The sequence below is a fragment of the Caloenas nicobarica genome, chromosome 5 (genome assembly GCF_036013445.1).
Source record: "Caloenas nicobarica isolate bCalNic1 chromosome 5, bCalNic1.hap1, whole genome shotgun sequence".
Taxonomy (NCBI): domain Eukaryota; kingdom Metazoa; phylum Chordata; class Aves; order Columbiformes; family Columbidae; genus Caloenas; species Caloenas nicobarica.
In genome coordinates, this window is record NC_088249.1 from 24630392 (window position 1) to 24655344 (window position 24953).

The following is a 24953-nucleotide window of genomic DNA, read 5'->3' on the forward strand; positions in this document are numbered from 1 at the left end:
GTAGCTCTGGCGTAAGTTATTTTCTTTGAGAGCCACTTCCCACCAAGCAGATGAAGACTGACCTGCTGAACATTCAAATCAACTGAAACAAACTGCAAAGATTATGAAATGATATTTCTGTACTACAGAAATGTAAAAGTTCTGAACTTCAGGGAACCAGGAAAACAAGAACAACAAAATAACCCAAGCCCTTCAGCCTGTTCTGATCAGTCCGCAAGAGTGTGTTTTTATAACAGAAGTATTGTCCTGAACTTGATGATTGATACATTTTTCTCTCTGTTCTCATCAGAGTAATGTACAACTTCTCGTATATTCTCTGCTCATCTCTCTTTAATTCTACATGCACCATAAACAGTGTGACCCCTCTGGGTGTTATCTGCTGAAATAATTTTCAAAATTGTTAAAACCAGAAAAAAATATTATCAATTCTGTCACACGCTATCCATTTCCATGCTCCAGAATTATTTAGCCTGGAAAAGAAAATATTAGAAAAGGATCTGGTTCAGGTGTATTAGCAAAAATACAGACAAAAGCATTATCAGTTCTTAAAAGCCAAGAAACAGCATGAACTTACAACAATGGCATGCCACAAGGATTCCAGTCTTGTTATGGACAACTGAGGATAGACAAACTCCTTTTACACGTACCTGAGAGAGCAACTTCTCCAAAGCAAAGCTTGTCTGATTTCCACAGCAATACACAATATGATTTCTTGTTAACTAGTAGTTGCCCTTTGTCAACAATTTGCAGTCAGAATTCAAAGAGTACTTAGCAGCATTTAAAAAAGAAAGCATATATGCTACATAATAATATGTGTACACAGAAAATGCATATTTATTACTTTCCATTTAAAAAATCACTGCATTCAGGGGGCTTGATTTTCTTATATTAAACACATCCGAGGCATAACACAAGGTCAGGTATTCCCCTTGTTTATCAATCATGCACCACAGACAAGGCTGAGAAACATCCAATAAACCAAAATATTAGAATGGCAAACAAAACCATCCATTAGCACCATGGCTCTCCTTTAACAGCATAAACTACCACTACACCAGAACTACTTGATTTACCAACCTAGACACAAACTGCAATGTAATTGCTCAGCAGAGCAACACAGAAGAGCAGGAAAGGAAATTTATTACTTCATTTTCTTCCCCCAGAAAGATCAAGAGAAAAAAAATTCAATTCACCAGTAAAACAGCAGTTACTTTCAGCTTTAAATACCTTGCATGGTTACAACATTGATAACATTTGCTTCAAAACCTGAGAGGACAAAAGAAATTTTTCATCAGCAAACCTCTGATGCTGTGCAAAGGTGATGTAACAGCACCTGTGAAGAATCTGTACCACGTTTAATAGTGTGGACTAGTATTCATTTGTCATTTTTATCAAGCTAAACACACTTAGTAAAATAACAGGAGGGTATTAAGGAGGGTCTTTGTTGCTTCTTTTAATGATGTTTCTCTATGACACAGTAGACTTATGAATGGAATGAAATACCCTGACAGGGATCAGCATTGACTAAAAGACATAGTACGATCAAAAAGAGTTTTCTAGGCTGCCCTCCAGAGAACTCCATAGTACCTCTTTTCAAATTAAGCATTACAGAAGTGTTTTTCGTACATTACTACCTTGAGTATTTCAGAGCCATCCGACAGAATTTATACTCATGTAGTAATGGAAATTTGACATAACTGAGAAACTAGGATCCAGCAAATAATGATCACTCCTGCTCTCCAGGAAGAAAGAGAACGGTGTGACTCCTAAAGGCCACCAAAACCTGGGGCCTTGAGGGAGCCATCTATGGGAAGAAGAGCAGGTGATAAACCTAGAAGACAGGACACATTCCAGAGTATGAGCACAGCACCTCTTCCAGGTAAGGATGGTTCTGAGCACTGTCAACATGTGAACACAGACCACATTTAAAACGTCAAACAAAAACCATGCTATATGGTCCACCAAGAACACTGAGTTTATAGTGAAATTTATTGTTCTGCTTCCTAATACAATAAGCTACAAGGTACATACAGTATAAAACGAGAACAGCCACAAAGCAAAGGTGATAAACATTCTGTGACGGTACAGTGGAGGTAACGTCTGTCTAATCCTTCCACTTTATCCCACAAACAGCAGCTAAAACTACTGGCCCTCCCCCTCCCTCCCCTCAAAAAATATTAAAAAGTAAACTGTTTCCCTCACTTAGGAGCACTGGGATTTTTTTTTTTGTTTGAGGGAACTGGTGCTGAAACTAAAGTAACAAAAGAAAAACTGTGAAGGTGGGAGTGACATGACCCATGCAAGATGCTCATGACACCTCGGTTCCTTCTCCTCAGAGCAAATGGCCTGTAAAGAAAGGAAAAGTTTGTTACACCAAGTAAAACAGCAATTAACGTGGTCAGAGTTAAGATACAGTAAGCAAAATCTGAACTAGACAGGACTAGGCACACAGCTAAACTACGCTTTTAATGAAAAAATAATCTTCCTGTTAACATGGTTGGAGGCTGATAGCTGACAATCTTTCACCTTTTATTTTTAGATGCTATTCAGGAGGGTGCACATTCACACGGGCACAACTGACATCTATTATACAAGGCTCCAAGTCAAATAATCTCGTCTGGGAGAACTCTAAGAATGACATGAAGTGCAACCTCAACTCTTAAAAACCCTAAAAAGTGTCAAGGCTATAAACATGCAGGGTGATCGAATACTTACCTCAAAGGCACAAAATTCCATTTAACCACTTTTTCATATATACTTGGTGCGGTTGAGGGCTCTCTCAGCAAGATGACCACTTTCATCTGTTATCTTCTCCCAATCTGTTTGTCCAACAACAAAACCAATGGCCCTTTTCCTGTCTGCATCTTTTTTTTCTTCTAGATCTGCCCACCGCACCTACAGAGAACATACTATCAGTAGGACGATCTCTTAAGAAATCCCGAGACATGTCTAGGCTTTCCACTGCAGATAAGAGAATCCTAATTTGTACTCATTTTCATTCCAACAGGTCAGTATTAATTTATTTTTTGATGGGTAAAGATGAACACTACATGAATTATGTTATTTTTAACAGGATATCCCTGGTGTTCTGTGGTGCAGAAGGAAAGTACAGATGATTAGCCTTTTCCATTTCAATGCTAGAATTCTGCGAGCTGAAGTGTAATTCCTACAACTATTTCTCTGTTCAAAGCAATGCTTTCTGCAGGAAGAATTACAAAAGATTCACTTAGTCTTCATTTTCTGCACTGCCTGTCTTTCAATTGCACAGTGGAAACATCTGGAAGACAACTATGAAACTACAGAAGGACAGAAACCACAGAAAGGGCAACTCAGCGATGAATGAGTGAATTAGGGAGTTTTCTTCTCTGTCTTCTGTGATACATTTCTATTTAAATCTTTCCACTGTTTCTTTACACTAAATAATTTCTTCATGCATTACCTCTGACTTTTTTGCCCTGTTTTTCACAATGGCATTTGAAGATGTAGCATTCTGTGTTCAGAACAGAACTACATATAAAGTAGTTGAAATCAACTTCTTAAAACCATCTGCCAAGCTTTATGCAAGGTATATGAGAAGGTAATGTCTACAAGACTTAATTGCTATAAAACAGACATAGCTGATATTTTCCTCAGCTGAATCTTTTTGAAAAGAAGAACAGCATACTGTTTCTTTGCCTACTTATTACAAGACATAACAAAAGAATAGCTTAATAAAGTCATCATCTTGTCTTGGAATTTGCACTGTATATCACACTCTCTCATCACAAAACATACAGCATAAGGAAAGGACTCTACAGGTTGCTCTGAAACAAAGTGCATTAATCATCTTCCCCAGCAAGAAATGGAACATGATTCCATGCTCAATCTCAAAAGCCATACCATGCATAGTTGACTTTATTATCTACAATTCCTCACTTTGTTATAATCTATCTGTTTACCTCTGGAAGACCCTACTCTCAAGAATATTCTCTTACAGAATCTAATGCAACAGCAAAATGAGAAGTGAGTCAGTGAAACTGCCGTATTTATAGACAGTGAATGACTTGATACAAACTCGTTTTCACAGAGACTGTTAAACGGTCATATACAGACAGTAAGTCATTTGAAAATTTATTACCCTTTTCTTTCCAGGTTCAGAAGCACGTGTATCATAGTCATCTGGAAGCTGTAGATAATCTTCCATCCTGCTGGCAATTGCTTCCCAGTCACGTTTCCTTTTAGCGCCAGTCCGCAAACCATCCAGCTTGTCTGAGAACAAACACAGAGCCTCAGAGTTAAAGGAGAACTTTTTTCGATCATTCACACAAACAAGACGAGAGCGGAAAAAATTTCAAAAGAATGAGCAGCAGAACTTGTACATCCAGCTTGTCTTGACACGTGGAATGATGAGAGTTGAAATAAACTAGAGAAGACTCAACACCATTTTCAAGTTTTATTGATCTTTCACATTAACTGCGTGGCAATAACACTCAGTCTTGTTATTTGTATGAGGGAGAAAAGCTTGCTCTTCTGGATGCTCATACTATATGGAGTCTGTCCTTGTAGGTACAATATAGCCACCAATAGCTAGGAATCACAGATCCACCTGCTCCGTATTTGAACACAATACTAAAGCTGTAGCATTTTTCCGAAATTTTGGGTTTAACACTGTGTCAAACATGGCATACGTGCAGTAACAGCGAACAAGTGACGATCATATAATTTAATGCAAAGACAAGTTTTTGAGATACTGTTTCTGCTAAACAAAAAGCTCCTTTGAATCCCTGATTCCCCTCTTTCTTTTTCTCTCCCCACAAGGAAAACACACTCAAAAAATCCTCCTGGACTGGAAAAAGAAGATCTCAGAATCTTTTGTTTCATGGTGTAAGAGGTCAGTCACAAATATTTGAGCAGTACGTTTGTCCAACAGTCATCATTTTCTTCTTTTTCTTATTGAACTGATAAGGCATGTGGAAAAACAATTCCATTCCTAGGTTCTAAAATTTGTTCCTCTTTGGACATTTATTTTCAGTGAAAAACCAACACCTTCTTGAAATTATGTGGCAAACTGTTTTTGGAAAGGAGATGAAGTATCCTTTGTAAGATTACGAACAACAAAGCATGAAAATAAAAAACAGCTTTACAAGTCAAAGGAAATCCTAGTACTTTTGTTGATGGATGCTACCACTCTGTAAGCCAACAATTAAGCATATGCAGAAGGAACACTAAGCTTGGCAGTTATATTCTGTACACCATTTCCAGGGATGTAAGTCACATTGTTTCAGAAGTCACTGATGTAATTAAATTCACCCACAAAAGGCCTCAGAAATAAACCCAATACAAAGCAGCATGTTTTCTGGATAGCAGAAGAGGATGTTCAAAGGTATGTATTTAAAGCAGCTCAGTTCAGAGATGAGGTTTTTTACTTAGTATGGGAGAGAAAAGACCAACAACGGAGATAATGTGAGGCAATGGCGATGTAGACATGCTAGTGTAATTCAAACGCTGTAAACTAATGAAGTAATTTCTCCCTCATACAACTTGAAAATTTTTAAAGACTCTACCTTTGCCCCATTTCTCTAGAACAGATACAGAATTTCTTGTAAGAAAACATTTTAATCCCCATCTGCCTTTTAAAAAAGCCAACATTTAAGAAAAATGTGCAGAATATTTGTATCTGTTACATGATATCTTGTTACATGATTCAGTTAAGGTTCTTCTTTTTCTGTAAGTTAAATCTGCCAAATTTGAAGCTCAGTCTCCACAGAAAGATGGCTCTCCTTCTAGAAGACAAAACTGATTCATACAATATTTCTCTGTTACGCCAGCACATAATGTACTTGCACTATTTCTCAGTGTTACTCTCAGATTGACCAGTGCAGATCATTCGTTGCATAAGGGTTTCCAGAAAAAAATGACATTGAACTGGAGAAGCAAACAAACTGAGGAGCATTTTGGAACGTGAAGAACTGAAAATTCAGAAGCTCTCTGTTGGCAAGTACATGTACATAGACATTTTCCTGTTGGAAGGCAACATGCTACAATGTAAGCTCTTCTCATTACCGATGTGGAAGGAACAGTTCACTCTCCCACTCCCTGCTGCACACAGACCAGCTGAAAACAGCACCAAGAAACGCGTAATTCAAACATCAACAGAGGAGTTCGAGAGGCACTCAGAGTATGAGGTTCCCCCCTCTGTCCCTTTTTGTTACACAGAATTTATTTTAAAATGTTCTCTCTTTCCATGTTGGAAGTTGGATTGACGTTCCAAAGGGATCCGCTTCCAGGTGTACTATCGTGGTTCAACATACGTGAGCCATGCAGTAGCCAAACTACAGAAATGTTGATCAAAAGCCTACCACAAAGCATTATTTCAGAGTATTCGTTTCTGAAAATGAGACATGGTGTCACTTTGTAACAATGGTGCTTGTGAATATTTATGGCAGATGACTATTTAGTGTTACATCTTTTTATCATTTCAATTTTAAAAACAATGAAGCAGCAGTACTTCTGAAAACCCGTAGAACTTAAAAACTCACCTTTCGATATTTTAATAATAAAGTACCTGAAAGAAATTGGCTTAATTTGCTCCTTCAAAAACTAAATGAATCAATCAGCTGAATTTCTGCCTTTCTTATACAAAACCCACAAAGTTTTAAGTAAAATGTTACTTGCATTCTAGAGCAAATTTTGCATCAGTATCAAAGCCTCAGTTATGCCAGAGCTCATCTCCCCTTTCCTGAAAGTTTGCAGAACTCACCACTAAGTCACACTTTGAAACAGAGTATTGCACTAAACACTTAGAATATAGTCAATTTTTTAAAATGTGAAGCAATTTCTGTACATTTAAATACAAGAACCCATGTGCACTATGCATGGAGACAGACCAGTGATTACACCTAGAATAAAAATGTGGCTGTGCACTCATGACACATAAGGAAATGATATACCACATACATAGTGAGAGGAATGCATCACCCCTGCCAAAGTAAATCTGAACTAAAGCAAGAGCTCTGGGGTGTAAGGTATGGTGATTGTCTCAAGTCAGCATTGTAGCTAAAGAACTCAAATTTTTCAGACCTTTTCTGAGGCTTATTACAACGGCTTTCCTGTAACAACATTCACCCAGAAAGAAAACAAAAAAGGAAAGCAAGACTTACAGTGCTGGTTTTGGATTCTGTATTTATATCACTTCTGCAAACATGTGCCCGCTGGGACTAACACAATGAACCCAATGGGCAGGCAGCTCCCAGGAAATAACTCAACTTTGGGATAACAAATGCATACCACAGTTTACATGCCTTTCAGGAAATAATTGTAATTGGTTATCTACAACGAAGTCTTATTGTGAATTAAATATACTAATTCTTACTCACAGACTGCAAGTGCTTATAATGCATAATTGAGCTAAAGGTTGTCGGCCCTTGCAGAGTCATTTTTCAAAGAAACAGCATTCATTACATAGGAATTCCTGGCTTTTTTTTTTTTTTCCCAAGTGTATGTTCTGTCAGAATTTACTTTTAATCTATACTTCTATATATTTATAAAAATGAATCTAAAGTGTAGTTATAAAAGTAAAATGTGAATACAGATTTAATATAAAGACCTCAGCATCTGTGTCTTGCAGCGTGCTAACATCCAGTTCGTTAATGGAGTTTGACTGTTAAAGGATTATTGCAACAGCCTTGCAAATAACTCATTTTAGCATAAAATTCAGTCTGCTGCTCGCTCCCCATTTTACATTTGAATGGAGACAGTATAAAAAACCTGCATTTTACATTATGGAGTTTTCATATGGAGAGAAACGCACCAGTTGTTTCTATTTGTTAGCAGTATTTGATATTGAGAGAGGTAAATTTTGAAAACTATCTGTAAATTTCTGCTGCAGTCAGAGTCTCCACATTGCTAGAAACCACATGTAAAACTTAAATATTTTTAGAACACACTTTAGACTCCTGTGATATTTGCAAAATGCACAACATGGCTTAAGGTTCACCGTATGCAGCGCAATGCATCTCTTCCTACTACTCAGTATTTAAAGAAGAGTCTATGTTATTTGGAATACAACACAACACATCAGAGCGTTCTTCAAAAATGCAACTTTCCAGTACTATGACTTGGTATATAATTGGGAAAAAAATAATTATAAACCTAAGAAATAAGATATTAAAACAATCAACTCTTATAAGAAAAGTTCAGAACAATTCTGAATTAATTCTGTCTTTAACTGCCTGTTTGATCTACTGGAATCACTGAGTACAAGGCTCTTCCAGCGGTACAGCAGGTGCCACAACATCAATACATTCCATGAATATTTAAATGACTTAAAAGAGAGCACAGCAGCAGAAGAGATGGTGCAGCTAAGCAGTCAACAGCAAAGGTAAAAGGCTGGTCCATGTAAGCCAGAAATTCTAATGCTATTTCTATGGCGCAGTTGTGATTTTGGTTGTTGGAAAATAATGATACACAGGGCTGTTCCACATGTGCAGAAGCAAACCTCAAAATGTTAAGACACGCTGTGTCCCATTCAGATATTTGTTACTTCTCATAGACATGGCAGAAAATAGGAGTTTTATGCAGCTTGCATTGTTAAGGTCTTCACTTAGAACCATTACTGTTCAGTAAAAAAACAAAACAAAACCAAGAAACTGATCATAATTACTAGAAACCCCTTTCCATATGTACACCCTTCCACCATAGCCGTGGTGCATGCATTTCAGCCTGAAAGTTGCTTTTGACTTTGACAGAATCCTAATATTGGCACTTATGTCTAACAGAACCGGCAGCACTAAACAGAACAAAAAGTGCAGCAAAAGGAGTACTCTTGTGCTCTTGGAAGGTCCATTTTGTATCCTATTAAGAAGAATTCCAGCACTCTTCTGGAATTGAAAAGCGTAATGACCTTTTATTTTTTTAATACCTAAGCTGTTGAAAGATACACTGGAGCTTAATCATTCAGAACCAACTTCAAAGCATGTCACTATTTTGTCCTCACACATGCCAATTTTGGAGAGTGAGAAACATCTTCAGTACAGTTAGCTAGCAGGCATGTTTCCAAGAAAGTATGAAGTTACTGATGACATTTAGACTTGAAAAAAAGGTGTGCAGTATGAACAGGAATGCAGTGCAATCTAAGTTGACTCTTTGCTTTTTATAATACAGAAGAGATGAATAAACAATATAAATACTGCTTTTTTTAGAATTTTAGGACAAAATACTTTCTTTGACCAGATGGAAGAACAATTAATAAGTATATAAACCAGTGATGGTTAGAAAGTCATAACTCCCTTGCCTCTGGCAGAAGACAAGTTCCTTTCTGTAGAGGTGCTTTTGCAGTTTCAGAGACACGTGTGACAGCAATACACTTATTTGTCTTTGGTAAGGAGGCACAGTAAAAATGAAAATTCAGGTTTTGCAAACATCATCAGATACCAACTATAAGAAACAGGAAAAAATAAATACCCACCTAGCTTTGCCTCAGAAGTGTCCATCTCCCATTTGCTTTTCGGAATGTAACCCTAAATCATACACAGAGAGAAGCTCGGAGGATTAGAGAGAGACACACATGCATATCACTTTTGAACTGGAAACAGCATTAAAATGCGAGCTTAAGATATTCCTTTTTGTAAGGCACAATTCTTGTTATCAGATGAAGGAAACAAACTACTCGGTATTTCAGAACTTCTGCATCCATTTCCCATTCAGTGATTTTAGTAGCCCCCGCAAATCACTACAAGAGCGCTGCCCTCTGCAAACACAGAACTCCAGAATGAGTCTAGCAGACAGCGATGGCATTGGGTGCACAGTTACTATATTATTTTATCCCAGGTGGTAAAGTTATTGCAACACATCAGTCATAAAGAACATTCAAAGCTTTACAAATACAAATGAAAAAGTTACCATAGTCATGAGCTTTTAAGAATATATTCCCAGATTTACCACACACAAGATTCACATAATAATCCTTTCGGAGGGACACACTAAATTCTTGTATGACTGGTTAGTCCACAACTAAACAAAATACTTGGTTTAGTTTAAATGAGAGTATCTGCTGAATCACTAAGATTTAAGTATTATTTTCCATTTGAATATAACCCTCTTAATTCAATTATTCTTTTAAAACACTTTTCCCCTACAAATAATGTCACCATATGTATTACATGTAATGACCTTTAGCCCGTTTATTCCTTGTGTATGAAGGTAATGACATTAAATTTGAAAAAAATGTATTTATTTTAGATATCTTGTTTTATTTTACACTCTTGGACAAATAAATCCTTACTAAGCATCCCCTTATAACTCATTTCAGTTTTTGAGATTTGGTATAAAACTACTTACGTTTCTCTGCAATCATGTAAAAGCTTAATACAGTGAAACGGAACTCCTGTGAGAATTTCATTATTTTAAGAATGATTTTTAATAGAGAAAGAAAAGAACTACTCTAGAAGAATTCAACAAGAAAACAAACACGCCACAGACCACTTCTACTACACTAACTTCTTTCCTGTTCTATTTATAGCTTCCCTCCACTGTGGTAAACATATACGTATATTTGTTAATGCTAAGGGTTACTAAATCAGAGTGCACTATTCCAGAGAGCTACACTACTTTTGATTACGTTCAGCATTGCTCTTCCAAAATCCTTGACAGACCTTTTTGCCATAAAGCATATATCAGTGACTTGAGATTAACAGATCTCTGTATTTTATTGTTTTTTAATCAAGTCTGTAATTAAGACAAACTAAGACAGTTTGTGCTGCAATATTTCCTTGTAACAAATAAACGTCATGTGTATATATATATATTTATACTTTTAAACCAAGTTGCACATTAAAATATCCTCAGAAATTTACACCACAGCTAGAAGCATGTATTCAACAAAGTGAGGTGTGATACACTGGTGAGAACACTAAGTGAAATGCATCGATAATTCATACCATCAAGCACAAAAAAGTAAGAATCATCTGAATGCTACAAGCAGCCCTATAGGATTTGATAAATAGCAACAAAAGAGTGACTTTGATGGTGTGAAATGGCCTATTTTGTGCTGAATCTGTACAATATCCCGTTCCTCAGATAGGATAAGAAAAGATTCAGACTTCATCCTTTGGTACGAGACAGCTGGATATTTCAAGGACATCTGCCAGATGGCAGGAGCTTCAGACCTCTCTTTTTCCTCAGGATTAAATGCAGCAAAATGTACTGAAGAACCCTTACCAACTGCTCTCAAGAAGGCAACGGATACCAAACACACTGTACTGCTCCACCTTTCTGTCTGACATACCTCTCTCTGAGATTAGCCATGTGAAAGAATAGCAGAGATCACACACAGCAGATAATTCTTTGCTATTTTTCATCTCTTGTGAATCTGAATAGAAAACATTCTTATACGTAAGGTTACTTTCAGTTATTAATAATTTGCATTTTTCACCACCAAGCTTTCTCCTTGTCTCATAAAGAAAAGGCCTGTTGTTATATATGCTGTACATTAAGACACTCCCCAGAGCCCATAACACACACATACACAGACAGACATTTATGCATAGAGGTCTCAAAAGCTAAAGACAACTTTCTTTTCTAGATATAGCTAACTTCCGATAAATTAGAGTAGCAGCCATATTCTTGTAAACATGGATGCATCTTTGAAATGTTCTAACCACACTTCATGCAGTCTCATACTCTGTGCCAAAGAATAATTTAGTAAAGAGAATAAATGAGTCACGTTGCAAAAAACCAGATGTTTATTAAAAACCACTCTTCCTAAAATTTATTTTTTTTTTATTCTGTATTTCAGCTGCTTTCTAAACTGCCACTCTTGAGGAACAGTAAATGTCCATCAAGAAAAAGGACTTGGCTTGCCTGAAGATATTTTTGGTTACTTCCTGTTTATTGGAGTTTAACTGCTTGGTTGTGGGAACCAGGGTATGACACATCCAACTCATCAAGCACTAACCAGTTGCAGCTCCAACACATACCAAGAAGTTACATTAGGAAGCCTTCTGTAGCCTTTTAAATACATACCTAAAAATGCCAGCCCTCAGGGCAATTCTCTGACCTTCATTTATCCAAGAGACCTAATCCCTCAACTTGGAAATAACCTACTGACAAAGTCAGCAAGACCTGATAGAGAAAGTATTCGTAACTGTTGTCGTACCCGTGACAGTCGAGAAGAGTTCTTTAAACACGCGAAAGGAAATAAGCTAAATTAATCCTTGCCCATTCTTCCCATCCCTTCATTTGGCGTAATTCTTAGATAATCCAGAAGACATCGCTATAGTGTACTGCAATTTGAAAATGGCTGTAAAAGGCATGTTGCCATGCTCCACTGATAATGCTGTTTGTGGCATATACTCACGGATTCTTAAAAATATTCAGTTAGGAATAATATGATTTAACATTAAAGTTCTCCTAGAAATGTCTAAGGAGCAAATGACTAGAAATGTGTGTATTAAGATCCAAGTGCTAAGTATGGCAATGGGTTGTTGGCACTTATAAGACCGAGATTCTCCCTCAGACACATTAACAAACATTTTGTTAGAGATGGGTGATGTGTCCCCTACCAGTTCACTTTCTTCCTCCTCGGCTGTATCCTTCTTGACTTCTTCTTTCTGGTCTTCAATATTTGCATCAAAATCCTCCATCTCCACCTGTTCCAAATCACAAGCACAGACTTATAAGGCACTGCTTGACTTCTAAGTATTATCTTTTTAGCAGAATAAGTAAAAGATTCCAAGGTCAAATAGAAGAGGAAAGAAAATGTTCAATACTGGCTCCATTTTGGCTTCCCTCAGAAGCAGGTTCCCTCCTAGCTACAGAGTGACAAACTCTGTGGGAAAGCAGCAATCATTTATGCTCTTTCACATGCATTCTTTGTGCTACCAGTAGCTGTAAGATACTTCCCTTGCTTCACAATCACATTTCGAAACTTGAAATACCAGAAAAAAATCTCTCAAAGTTGTCATTTACACACCACTGAAATGGCTCTTTCTGCACAGAACATCTCTATCAAGCCTTTATCTTTTATATATTTAAATATCATGGCAGAAGAATAATAACCACAGAGATTAACATATTACAGAAAACAAGATGTGCGGTGACTACACAGGATAAGGTAATTGAATCGGGTGCCTTGCTCTCTGATGTATCAGCCCAAAAGACAGAATTTATAGCACTCACTCAAACCCTGGAATTGAGTGAAGTAAAATAGGTGAACATTTGGACTAACTTGAAATATGCATTTGGAGTAGTCCATGCACATGGAGCTATTTGGAAAGAAAGAGGGCTATTGACAGCTCAAACGACATCGATCGAGCACAGCAAACAAATTTTAACCTTGCTTGAAGGAGTCCAGAAACCTACAGAAGTCGCTATTATGCACTGTAAAGCTCACCAAGTGGGTAAGACCAAATTTGAATTAGGAGATTATTTAGCTGACAAAGCAGCTAAAGAGGCTGCAGAAAAAGACATCCTAGGGAAAAAGTCTTAGCCCTAGTACCCCTTCAAGAAATAGCTCTGCCAAGACAAAAAACAGAATATGGGGCTAAAGACTGTCAGTTAATTGAAATCCTAGGTGCAAATTTTGAACATAGAGGATGGGCAACTACCCTCACTGGGCAAACTGCAGTTCATGAGCCCATCCTATGTGAAATAATAAAACGAGAACATGAGGTCACTCATTGGAGTACAAAAAAACCTGTTAAAACATTTATGAAAATCCGTCATAGGACCTAAAATGGCACAGATTGTACAAACAGTAGCACAAAAGTGTAGCATTTGTAAAAGAAGTAATCCAAATACTGCTAATAAAGTAGTAACGCGAGGTATAAAATCTAGAAACGTACCCGGAGAGCACTAGCAGATTGATTTCACAGAATTGCCTAGAAAAGGCAGCTATAAATACCTACTGGTACTAGTAGTTGATACTTTTTCTGGATGGCCAGAAGCCTTCCTCTGTTGCACCAATCAGGCAAAAGAAGTAACTGGAATTTTGTTAAATCAAATTATTCCTAGGTTTGGGGTGCCTCTAGGTATGTCCTTAGAACGTGGCTCACATTTTGTTGTGGATGTAGTAAAACAAGTGCGTAGAGCCCTAAGGATACAATGGGAATCGCACACTCCATACTGGCCACAGGCAAGTGGCAAGGTAGAACGAATCAAGTGTACTATCAAGACACAGTTAAGTAAAATGTGTCAAGAAACGTCCCTGACCTGTGTGCAAACCCTCCCAACAGCCCTACTTCGAATAAGAATCCAACCTAAGGGCAACCTTCAAATCAGCCCCTATGAACCACTGTACAGGTGACCTTACCAAATACCACGTCCCCAGAGACGTGCACGTTAAGGGGGAAGTTGACCTCAATCTCCATCTTATATCTTTGAATAAAACTCTGCAGGATCTGCAGAAGCTCGTTGTGACCTCAAGGCCAACTGGACTTGACGTACCAGCTCACAACCTCAAACCAGGAGACTGGGTGTATCTCAGAGACTGGGACCCTGAACCTTTGCAGCCTAAGTGGAAAGGACCACATCGAGTGCTCACCCTTAAGGCTTCGATTGACCAAGAGGGTCTTCCTACCAAAATGGAAGAGGGATATTATCTTATTATTGGCATTATTTTTCTAGAGAGTTGGGGTTTTTGGACAGGGCCTTGGGATAAGAACACACATTTAAAGTTGGTTCAAAATATCTCTTAAGGAAAATATCTCTTAAGTGATTGCTGTATCTGCATGCATATGCTGGAGTGAGCGAGTAAAGGGACAGGGATAGACATAATTGGAATCCCCTTCTCAGATGGAGGAGATTGAATAAAAACCATAACTAACTTGAGAAATAATTCAGAGAAAGACAACATGCCAATCAGTGTGCAAATACCTGTGGAACTACCCTATAACTATTCCTGTGTACAGAGGTGTATGAGCAGAGATACCACAGGCCTAAACTGCTCAGTAGAAGTTGGTAATACAACAAGTTGTGCAAAAAATTCTACTGTCAGATCCAAAGGCTGAAATTTTAAATGGCCAGTCCCTAGTAGTGCCTGCTTTTTAACACTTTCAAAACAGTGTTAAGAAGTCTTTTTGCCAACTTTTTGGTATCAATGCATGTCATGGCAAAGTGCAAATAGAATAAAAAGGAAGCATACTTCTACATCAAGTGTAATCTTCTGCTACATGTTATTTATTTTTTCACTCTCTGCTATAGGCCTGTATTTCTCAAAGCATGGACCAAAAGGAGTTCACATTTGTCTATTTACTTATTTAATCGAACTACTTCCTCAAATTACAATCCAATTAATCCAGTAACCTGAAAAAAGTGCTGAGTTTTATCTAAGAGAGCAAATATCCTCTTTAATTGGTACTCAACAGTTGCTAAAGAACAAAGTAGCTTCAACTCTTCCTCAAAAATGCATAAGTGTGGGCTCCAAAATGGTGAAAAAAAGTAACACGTACCTTTGCGTTTGGGTAATTGATAAGAATAATGGAATACACTTGTCTGACAGTATTTATAGCTTTCTGCAGTGCCAAGTATAACTGCCCTGTTGTGGTCATACCTTTCTCTGCTTTGTATTTTTGGTATAGACACATCTACATAATTTGTAATTTTAACAAGCACAGATTCTCACCTCTTCGATAGCAGCATCCTGCAACAGAGAACGAATGTCAAGGCGCATCATGTGACGTGGTGCTGCCTCCCAGTGATCAGACATCTAACAAAACACAAACAAAAATGAAGCACCTCTAAAAATGTAACAAATTCACTGGAAAACTGGTTTCTGATCAAGAACAAGAAATATCTGTACTTAAGAAAAGTAATATAAATAAATCCCATGAAATAACTACTAGCTCTTCTTAGAGGAATAGTGTAAGCATTATGTATAAAAGAAGCCAACAGTTTTTCAACAACAGCAGGCCTGAAAGCACAACGAAACCTATCATTAATCCTCTGACTCCAGATGTATACAGTTACCCTGCTGATGTCCTTTAGCTTGCGTCCATGAATATTCCTCTTGGAACATGTCTGGTTATCTGCACTCATTTCAGCTAAGTACACCTAGAGAGAGAAAGACAATATAAATATTGTAAATAAATTTTTAGAACTCTTTTTCTACCTGGTGATACACTCTGCAGCTGTACATTCTAAGAAAGGTAAATTTGTAACTGTAGACAACCGCATTTTTCCTGAATGTGGGAAAGACTTTGCATTCAAAAGTTTAGAAATACCAGCATACAAGCACTAAGAAGTTCAAATACTTTCTAGGTGCCATTACCTCAAATCCCTTGGTTTTTGCAGCACTCCAAAACTGTTCAAAATGTCGCACTCTATCATTGATAGCATCAAGGATAATGAAGGGGAAGAAGCCATCATCCAAGGTCTTTTTGAAAGTTTTAAACATGCTGGTACGATAGGTCTCTTCCATTTCAGCTTCATATTCATACTCCATCACCTTTATCAAGGACAAAAGCATTTAAGGAAGACACCTATTAAGTTACTAATGTTCGACTGCTGAATGTCATGACCACAAAGTACACTGGCATGATTTTAAGAATTTGCCCATCCTGCCCTTAAGTTATACTGACTTCTTTTGAAAAAAAGCCCACAGACCTCTGCACTCTTCTAAAGCCATAGACTGAAATTCCAGTTGCCACTGTGTTGTTCCAGAATGTCTTGTTTCTTTGTTACAATAAGCAACTGAATTAAAAGTACCTTCTTTTTCACTTTTTTCCCTGTATCTGGGTCTCTCTCTTCTTTTTCCACTTCAGTAATGAAATAGTCATCCAGGCTGAGCACTCTTGGTGCAGGTCCTCCACACTCTACTTCTTTATCCTGGGAAGAAAGCAAAAATAAAACATATACTCCTGCTGTAAAAATTCCATTCTGCTACAGAGGGTCTTCAAAACACTTTTGGCAAAGCGCAGATCCCTACTTCATATTCAAAACAAGAACAGAACAGTATCCCTCATGCTTGCTGACAGTGGAGGGGATTCACATGCTGTGTGATGACATGGAACGTGAAGTAACAACAGGCTGAAATTCCAGACAAACAGAAGCAAACAGCAGAGAAAGTGCATGGAAAAGACAAGCGGCACTACACAGTGAGTGGCTGTTTACATACCCTGATGAGTTTTGCTACATGTGTCTTTCCACTGCCAGGCAGCCCTCTCATTATGATTACAATCTGAAACAAAGATCATGTAAGATGGTAAGATACTGTACCACATTTAACAGAATCTCTTTTGCAAAAATTTTCTTCCAGAAAATTATGTGGTCTGGGCTCACATTTTTGCATATCATCAAGCAAAGCCAGTACCATGCCGTACTGTCTATTTTACCAATCAGGTTGTAAGGAATGGCAGTAGCTCTACTGAATAAGAGTATGTGATGTCAATAACCTCAGCAGCTTATACTGTGTAAGATGTTATAGATCTGGTTCAGATAAAACTAACTGAATGAAACACTTTAAAGCTTGAATCTTGTTCTTTCTTCATTTATACGGTGCATTGCCAAATCTCTGAGTCTGTCTAAAGCCAAGACTTTCCTCTAATACATCAAAAACCCAAGTGAAGATCTCAGAAGAGTCTAAAATACATTATCATTACCCGCTAATAGGAATTTCATCTTAGCATTCCCAGGAAGTTTACATCTCTCATGGACTCCTAATAGCTATGCTACAACACCGTAGGCATTTGCAAAGGAACGAAGAGAACTTCCAGAGCTTCCTCAAATGTAGGCTTGTTCCCAACATATTACACTCACGAGCATTTTATCTGAATAGAGACCTCACAGAAACCCAGTCGCTGCTTTCAGATTGCATACTCACCCTCTCTGGCCTGCTATCCCGTCCGGGTGGCTTCAAAATATCATCTACATTTTTAGATTCTGGCTTCCTCTCCACTCTGGGAGCAGGTGGTGGCTGACGGGGAATTGATGGAGCAGAAATAGGAATCCTTTCCTCAGGGTAATTTCTACGATCACCTTCAAATTCCAGTGTTTGGACAGAAGAATTTTCTTAGTTCAGTAAAATAAAAAAATTAAGATGTTCATACCCAGCTGAGCTGATTTAAACATACCTTCATTATTTTAGGATAAATTCACAGATTTGTCCTCCCCAAGTAATTAAAATTTATAACCTTGAACCTATTGCAATCAAAGACATTTTTTATCAGAGCATATAACTGTTGTGTTCCTGATATCATCACCACTGAGAAACAAAATTACATGACGCCGCCCAAATAAAATTTCCTGAATTACATATTCTGAACAAGGAAATACTGCAAATCAATTAATCATCTCCCAATTAATCTTCCCGTCTGTGGGTCAATATTTTTCATAATATTCTAGCATGGCTTCAAGGTTGAGAAACTTTACCTCCAAACATGGAAGGCCCATGATCATATGCTGGACGATCCGTCTTTCGTTCATATGGTGGTCTTTCAAAACCACCCCGCCTGGAGGAGGGATGGTCTTTCTTGTCACGATAAGATGGAGTCCTTGAAGGTGTAGTAGGAAGAACCCTGTTAAAAGAGTATTTTGTGTATTTCTACTATGGATTCCAGAGAGAAATAAACATGTACCTCAAAGGCAAAATAGACAGCCTGATACCCAACACAGCCAGAATTGTATTGATTTCAATAGTGTTCCAAAAGAATGTACCTGTCATCTCGTGGATGCCGCTCTTTCTCATATCTCTCCCTTTCGTAGTCCACAGAACCACGGTCTCTGTGCAATTCTCGCTCTCTCTTGAAATCCCGATGATCTGTATTAGAATTACCTGGACGCTCAAAATAAGGCTCACGATCTCTTTCTCTGTTGTAACGACCGAGGTGCTCTAAAAGGAGAAACCCATGGAAATCCAAACTACTAAAACATACTTTGGATTCTTTATTATTTTTGAAGGAAAAGCAACAAACAAGAGTGCAAGAAAAGTATACAGAAACATATGAGGCGGGGGCTAGAATGGACTTAATCAGCCACTGAATCTCTTTCCCAAACTGTAACAGACAACCATACCATGAAATCCTACTTAAAGCTACAAAACGGAATTTTTAAAGTGGTTAGGTCATTGACTGCATTACTCCTCTTGACAATATAAACTGTTATTCTTATGGGCCTCTGAAGAAAATAAAGTGGCTCTAGCTTAAACAAGAGTTGCTTAGTTAAAAATACACTTTTAGTATCTTACAACTTTTCTTAAGAGCTAACTAACTGTCTGAGAGCTAGCCAAGCACTCCCTACCTTTTTGAAATGTTTGCCTCTCCGGTAGAGGTTCTGGACGCAGGGTTACCCTCTCCCCATATGGAATCTGTTCCACTTTACTGGTGGTTATATCTGGTTAAAAATAATTTAAAAAATAATTAAGGTCTTAAAATACCCCTCTTCTGTTTCCTTTCTTCTGCCATGAAATGTAATCAGCCAATGGCATTAAAAATGACTGGAATAACTTACCAAATTTTCTTTTAATGGATAACACAAAAAGACCTATACATAAATACACAACACCATGGTTTTCAAAGTCTGAAGTGTGTGTGTGTGTGTGTGTGTGTGTGTAAGCATGTGTACCGCTTTATCTTAAGAATGGGACTTCTGCCTTTTCTGGTGACTTCAGGTAGCATGCCTGGTCAGAATATTATGAACATTAAAATGCTGTGAAAGTCAATAACTCATAGAACTACTGTAATGCCAAGAATATTAATTGATTAGATTCCTAACAGTGACAATATTTCCAACAGCTTTTATTAAAACATCTACTTAACGGAATTGATATGACTTCAATTCATGTTATGGCACCTTAGGGAGAGAAAAAATGCTCTTTAAATGACAACACACAATTTAAAAACTTATTTACAATATGATTTTACTCCTGTTAAAGAATGAGGGAAATTAATTATATTAAAAAAATAGTGTTGAATTTTAGCTTTGATAACCCCAATACTAAAAATCAGAGCCCTTCCCTGTTTATATGTTAAATGCCTGTTTAGTGTGCATGCCCTTCAGAACCAGGACTTTTCCTCCCTCCCTGTCTAGAGGGTACCTCACACTCATCAAGCAGTATGTTAATAATGCAAACACCAGTCCCATTCCGCTATAAATTACTAAGTCATACCTAAGAACTCTAACAATCTGAAGTACTTTCTAGCAGTTATTTTCATACTCAGTTACAAAGGGATTAAGGGTATCCAAGTATCAGTATCAATCTAAATATAAACCACTGATGCGATCACATCAGTTGGTGTTCCTCAGAAGCAGATGAGGCTATAACCATTCAGTTCAAATGAAATAGCTCATTATCACAACACTGAAGAAAACATTAAACTCACAGCTGGAGGTTACAGACTAATGCATTGCTTAGCGTTAGATCGCAGCGTAGGCAGCCTACAGGTCAAGTGCAGAGTAGCATGCTTTGCATCCCACACTCCTTTAGAAAGAAGCTAGGAGGACTAATTAGTTCTCCATTACAGAACAAACAAATATACTGTAATACCCACCTCGTCCGTGGCCATAATCTACAGTTTGCTGAATTACAGGTGCTTTAGGAACCGGTGGAATAACTGGAGGAAGGGACATTGGTACGGTTGACGGAACAGAAGTGTGAATATCAGGTACTTTCACAGGTGAGGAGACAGGTGGAGGCATCATTGACTCCTGTTTACACAACTCATACTCCATATTTGCTCCTTTATCCTCATTTGTGTCCCAGAGTCCGTGGAAAGAATCCTCATCCCAGCGTTCCTGTTCCACAGCAGAAGGTGATGGGTTTAAAGACTGACCATGACTTGGGGTTGTGGTTGGAGTAGAAACTGGAGCATGTGGCCTTGTCATAGGTGTAGCAGGCCTTGTCAGTGGGGCACTTGGTCTTGTCACAGGGGTGGGCTGTCTGAACAACACGGGAGGCTTTATAATAACAGCAGGAGAAGGTTTAATAGCTTGGGCTTCTACTGGTGCCTCTGAAGATAGCTGAGAAGAGACCTAGATGCAGAAAGCACTTTTAATGTAGATCTGTAACCTAACCTCCTCTCATCCTCTGTAAGTCAATAAGCACAATGGCAACTGGTAATCAAATTATCAGCATTTTCTAGTACCTCCATCAAGGTGCTACAGGTAGGAGGACAGTATTTCAAGAACTGCTGGCCTGAATTAATTTGGTGTTTGTTCACAATGTGAGGGTTTAAATACTATTTATCTTCTCCTTCAAAATAACCTTACCAATTTAAGCTCCAGCAGACCTATCTCAGTTCAAAAGTGTCTACAACAGTGTTATTCCCAAAGACTCCTGCTGTCTGCAAAGATTCCTGCTGTCTGTAAAGAGGCTGAAAAAGTCTGAAAGTAGGGCAGCTTGGAGAGGCACAAAAGAATTGATAAGGCCAGCTTCTTTTTGGAAGTCACTGGAAAAATTCCCGGAGAGCAGAATCACCTGGAAACCCATTAATGCAATCAACATCAGATCGACATAAGAAATGGGGAGGTCTTGCCCAGTGGAAAAAACCAAACAAAACAACACAACAAAACCCCTTCCTGAATCAAACATCCCCATGGAACCCCACGTGCTGTGTCACAACAGTCTTTTCAGCACTACAGCAGATGCCAAGTTACAGGCAGCCTTATCAGCAAGATGCCACAAAACTTGCAGAATGGTTGTAGATACAAAGCTGAACTTTGTAGGAACAGTTCAAAGCCACAGCAGAAGTCTGAAGGCAGGAATCCCAAAAAAGACAACAGTTGTCTGAATATCTCTAGACAGATGGATGAAGTAGTCTGAGACACAAAATATCAAAGTTGAGTAAATTCACTTCCTAAAGGCATCAACATATCTGCAGTTCTTGGTAGCAAATTGGTTCCATTATTTTACTTTATAGACACTGTAAACAAGGAAAAGGACAACTAAGCAAAAGAAAACTTGCAGTGCCTCATTCACTGCATAACACTTCCCTAGAGGGAGGGACAAACAAAGCGTGGTTGGGCTAAATGTCAGACCCAGAGGTCAGTACACCTAAATTTACTGGTACCAGGAACTTTGGGGCTAAGACGTGATGAAGAATAAAGACTGTGCATCAGCTCAGGTATCTCCTGCAACATACATTTAACAAAATTGTTTATTCATTCTAGGAAGGATTTATAAACCTGAGTTAATATGACAGGAGAAGTTCAGTCGTTTTCTGACCTGGTATGAATTATCAAAAAAACTCCAAATATAAGCAGCTGAGAAGAGTTCTCAGAACCAACCAGGAGATTAAGCAGCTGAGGAATAACTTGCATCACAACAGGAGATGAAGTCACGGAAGTACACAAACATCAGCTTCCATGCACTTTATGATATTCCAGAAGGTAATGAGAATTCCTAATAAGACAGCAAACAAAAAGCTAATGCCCCCTCTACATTAAAATATCTTGGTTTTTTGATGGACTAATCCTCAAATTTCTCTCTTTAACTTCTTGAAAGAAGCGAGAGCTCTTAAAGTAGAAAAAGCAGAGCAAGACTGAAAGACAGCATCAGAACCTAGTTAGGCAGGGAACAGGAGGGTCTTCCCATGAGCCTTATGCCCCTGTTTTGGAACAGCTCACCATTTCTTGCGTATCATCCCACAGCAGTCTGGGCTGTTGAGCCCCAATGGGTCATGCTCAGAAGACATGGTGGACTGAATGAATAAGAAAGGTTTTGGAAAATCTAAAGAAACTATGAAGTTGCTTCGCCTCAACAGAAGATCGATGAGGTTGAAAGGGCTGCTCGGGAAGCATCGCGCAGAGAAGTTTGACTAACAGATCGAAGAGCTGATCTGACATACACATTAACTGTAATTGCTACCAGCACGTTATTAAGTTAACACAAGATTAATTTACCTGAAAGGCACCCGGTCTTGTGCTTATGTTCTGTGATCTAGGAGCGTCCTGTGTGGAAATGTCAGGTTTAAACTCTTTCAACTTCTGTAGCTGCTCTTTTTGCTCTCTGCACATGAATCACAAGGAAGTGTTATCAGTCTGTAGCTTAAATGAAAAAAATCAAAGAAATCAACGCTCACAGTGAAAACCACATACTGCAGTAGCATCATGGGCGAAGTCCAAAGAAGAAAAGGACGCAGCAGGCTTTACACGGTCAACACTATGATTCGGAAATCCCTGTTTCACATTTACCTAACGACGGAGGTATTTTATACATTAGCTGCCTCCTTTTTCGATCACATATTTCCTCTGCAACATATAGTTACGCTTTTGTGCTTGGCCAGAATCACTCCAATTTGACAGTAAAGAGCAAAGCTAGATCTTAGTTTCTGACACCACCTTCTGCAAACCAGAGCCCAGTGGAGATGTGTGCCTAAGTTGCTCTCAGCAACTTGCTCTGGGTTGCACACTAACAAGACTGAGGCCAACACAAAGCACAACAGAGACTCCAACATTTAAAAACAAAGAAGTGATGTTAGCTTTTGTTTCCTTGGTTTACATATCAAAATGTTACCTAGTCCATGGAGCAGAGACCAGGACCAGTAGTGAATACCACAACCACTGGATTACAAAGATCCATCTAATCAATATTATTTCCTTTCAATTTCTATTTGCATCTCTTTTATCCAGTTTTTTAAATTGCTAATAACTCTTTGTTTATATGATTGCATGTATTGAAGTAGTGCCCAAAGAACAACTAAGAGTGGGACCCCTCTGTAACAGGTAGAACAGAGGCCACTCTGACTAGCAACCCATCTATTTGGTGTCCAGTGAGAAGGGATCCAAAGTGCTGCATTAGTACAAAGAGTCAACTGAGCAATTGCTAGCCCTTGAAAGGCCTTCTTTACACTTGGCTTAGGAAAAATTCAGCAGGTTACAAACACAGCGCAGCATGCAGCTCAGAGTCTGCTGTTTTATACACAATAAAAGCAAAGCCAGATGAAGGCTCTACCTTTGGAGATGAAAGTATTTATGCACCACACTACTGGTATAACTCCTGGCTCAAAAAACATCATAAGTAGTCTCTATTAACATTTTTCCTACTGTCTAGATTGGGGTCACCTGCTTATAAGAACCTGATGAGAAGTACCAGCATAACTGATTTTGGTTTTTGTTTATTGATCATGTTTACATTTCTCCTTTTTACTGGCTTAGAAAGAGGTGTATGTATCTACTTTCTTACATAAAACATTTTACTTTCTACGTTTAAATATTTCAGCCCTAATACATTATTCACTTGGGCAGCGATTCCCAAACTACGGTCCCTAGATTAAGTCCACCGGCTTGCAGCCAGCCACATTAAACAGCAACACATATGCCTGGCAACCTGAGGCAAAAAAAAAAAAAGTCAGGAAGCTGAAAAGGATGTGTTGCTCCAAAACTTTTGGCAAATCTTGCTTTATAACACAGATTTCACAGTTACTAATACCTGTTGAATTAATCTAATTGCAGCAAAAAATTAAATTCTTCAGAATAAAAGTCCTTCCCTCTTTAACATTACTTTTCTTGCATTTTGGTATGCAACTAAGGCCTTCCATATGTCACAGATGCTTAACAATTTTATATGTCTGTAAACAAGACAGCTTCAAGAGAAGTGCAAAATGTCTCTGAATCTTTCAAAATGGCTTAATCAAAATGCACTAATAATAACCACAGATTAGTTTTAATTGCCTATTATTTTAGCATAATATCTTGTTTATGAAATTAAAACCCCATCTTCACTAGGCACCAATTCTTAGCTCTCTCAGTAACTCATGAATAGGATGAACCACATGACCCTCTGCCTTCAAGATGCTTTCTCTTTCCTCTACAATCTTCTCTGAAAGATCTCATTCACTGAAAATAGTAAAAAACTTTTTTTTTTTTAATGAATACATTTAATGCATCAAATCATAACAAAAGCACTTGGAGAGATGGTACGTGCTCTATTCATTCTTACATTACTAAATTTACTGAGCCCTAGGATGTTTCTGAATGTTTAAGAGGATATGCTATTCCTTGTTTTGAAAAAAAACACCTATTGAGGCTTAGCGAGTCTAGTAGCT

General features: G+C 38.1%; 1 protein-coding gene across 6 annotated transcripts in view; it reads right to left on the reverse strand.

Annotated features, from left to right (window-relative positions):
• Window positions 1–1971: 1971 nt before the first annotated feature.
• Window positions 1972–24953, reverse strand: part of YLPM1 (YLP motif containing 1) — a 41737-nt gene continuing 18755 nt past the window's right edge. The window contains exons 6-21 of one of the 6 annotated variants that reach the window (XM_065635630.1): window positions 22810–22915; window positions 20460–20703; window positions 19210–19302; window positions 18628–18802; window positions 18343–18488; window positions 17795–17982; window positions 17090–17152; window positions 16681–16800; window positions 16244–16420; window positions 15943–16026; window positions 15599–15682; window positions 12540–12626; window positions 9446–9497; window positions 4118–4248; window positions 2716–2895; window positions 1972–2346 (exon numbers count right to left, since the gene is read on the reverse strand). In XM_065635630.1, the coding sequence (XP_065491702.1) occupies window positions 2749–2895; window positions 4118–4248; window positions 9446–9497; window positions 12540–12626; window positions 15599–15682; window positions 15943–16026; window positions 16244–16420; window positions 16681–16800; window positions 17090–17152; window positions 17795–17982; window positions 18343–18488; window positions 18628–18802; window positions 19210–19302; window positions 20460–20703; window positions 22810–22915 (1897 nt within the window). In that variant the 3' untranslated portion in view covers window positions 1972–2346; window positions 2716–2748. The other 5 variants (XM_065635627.1, XM_065635625.1, XM_065635628.1 and 2 more) reach the window with 5 other exon arrangements.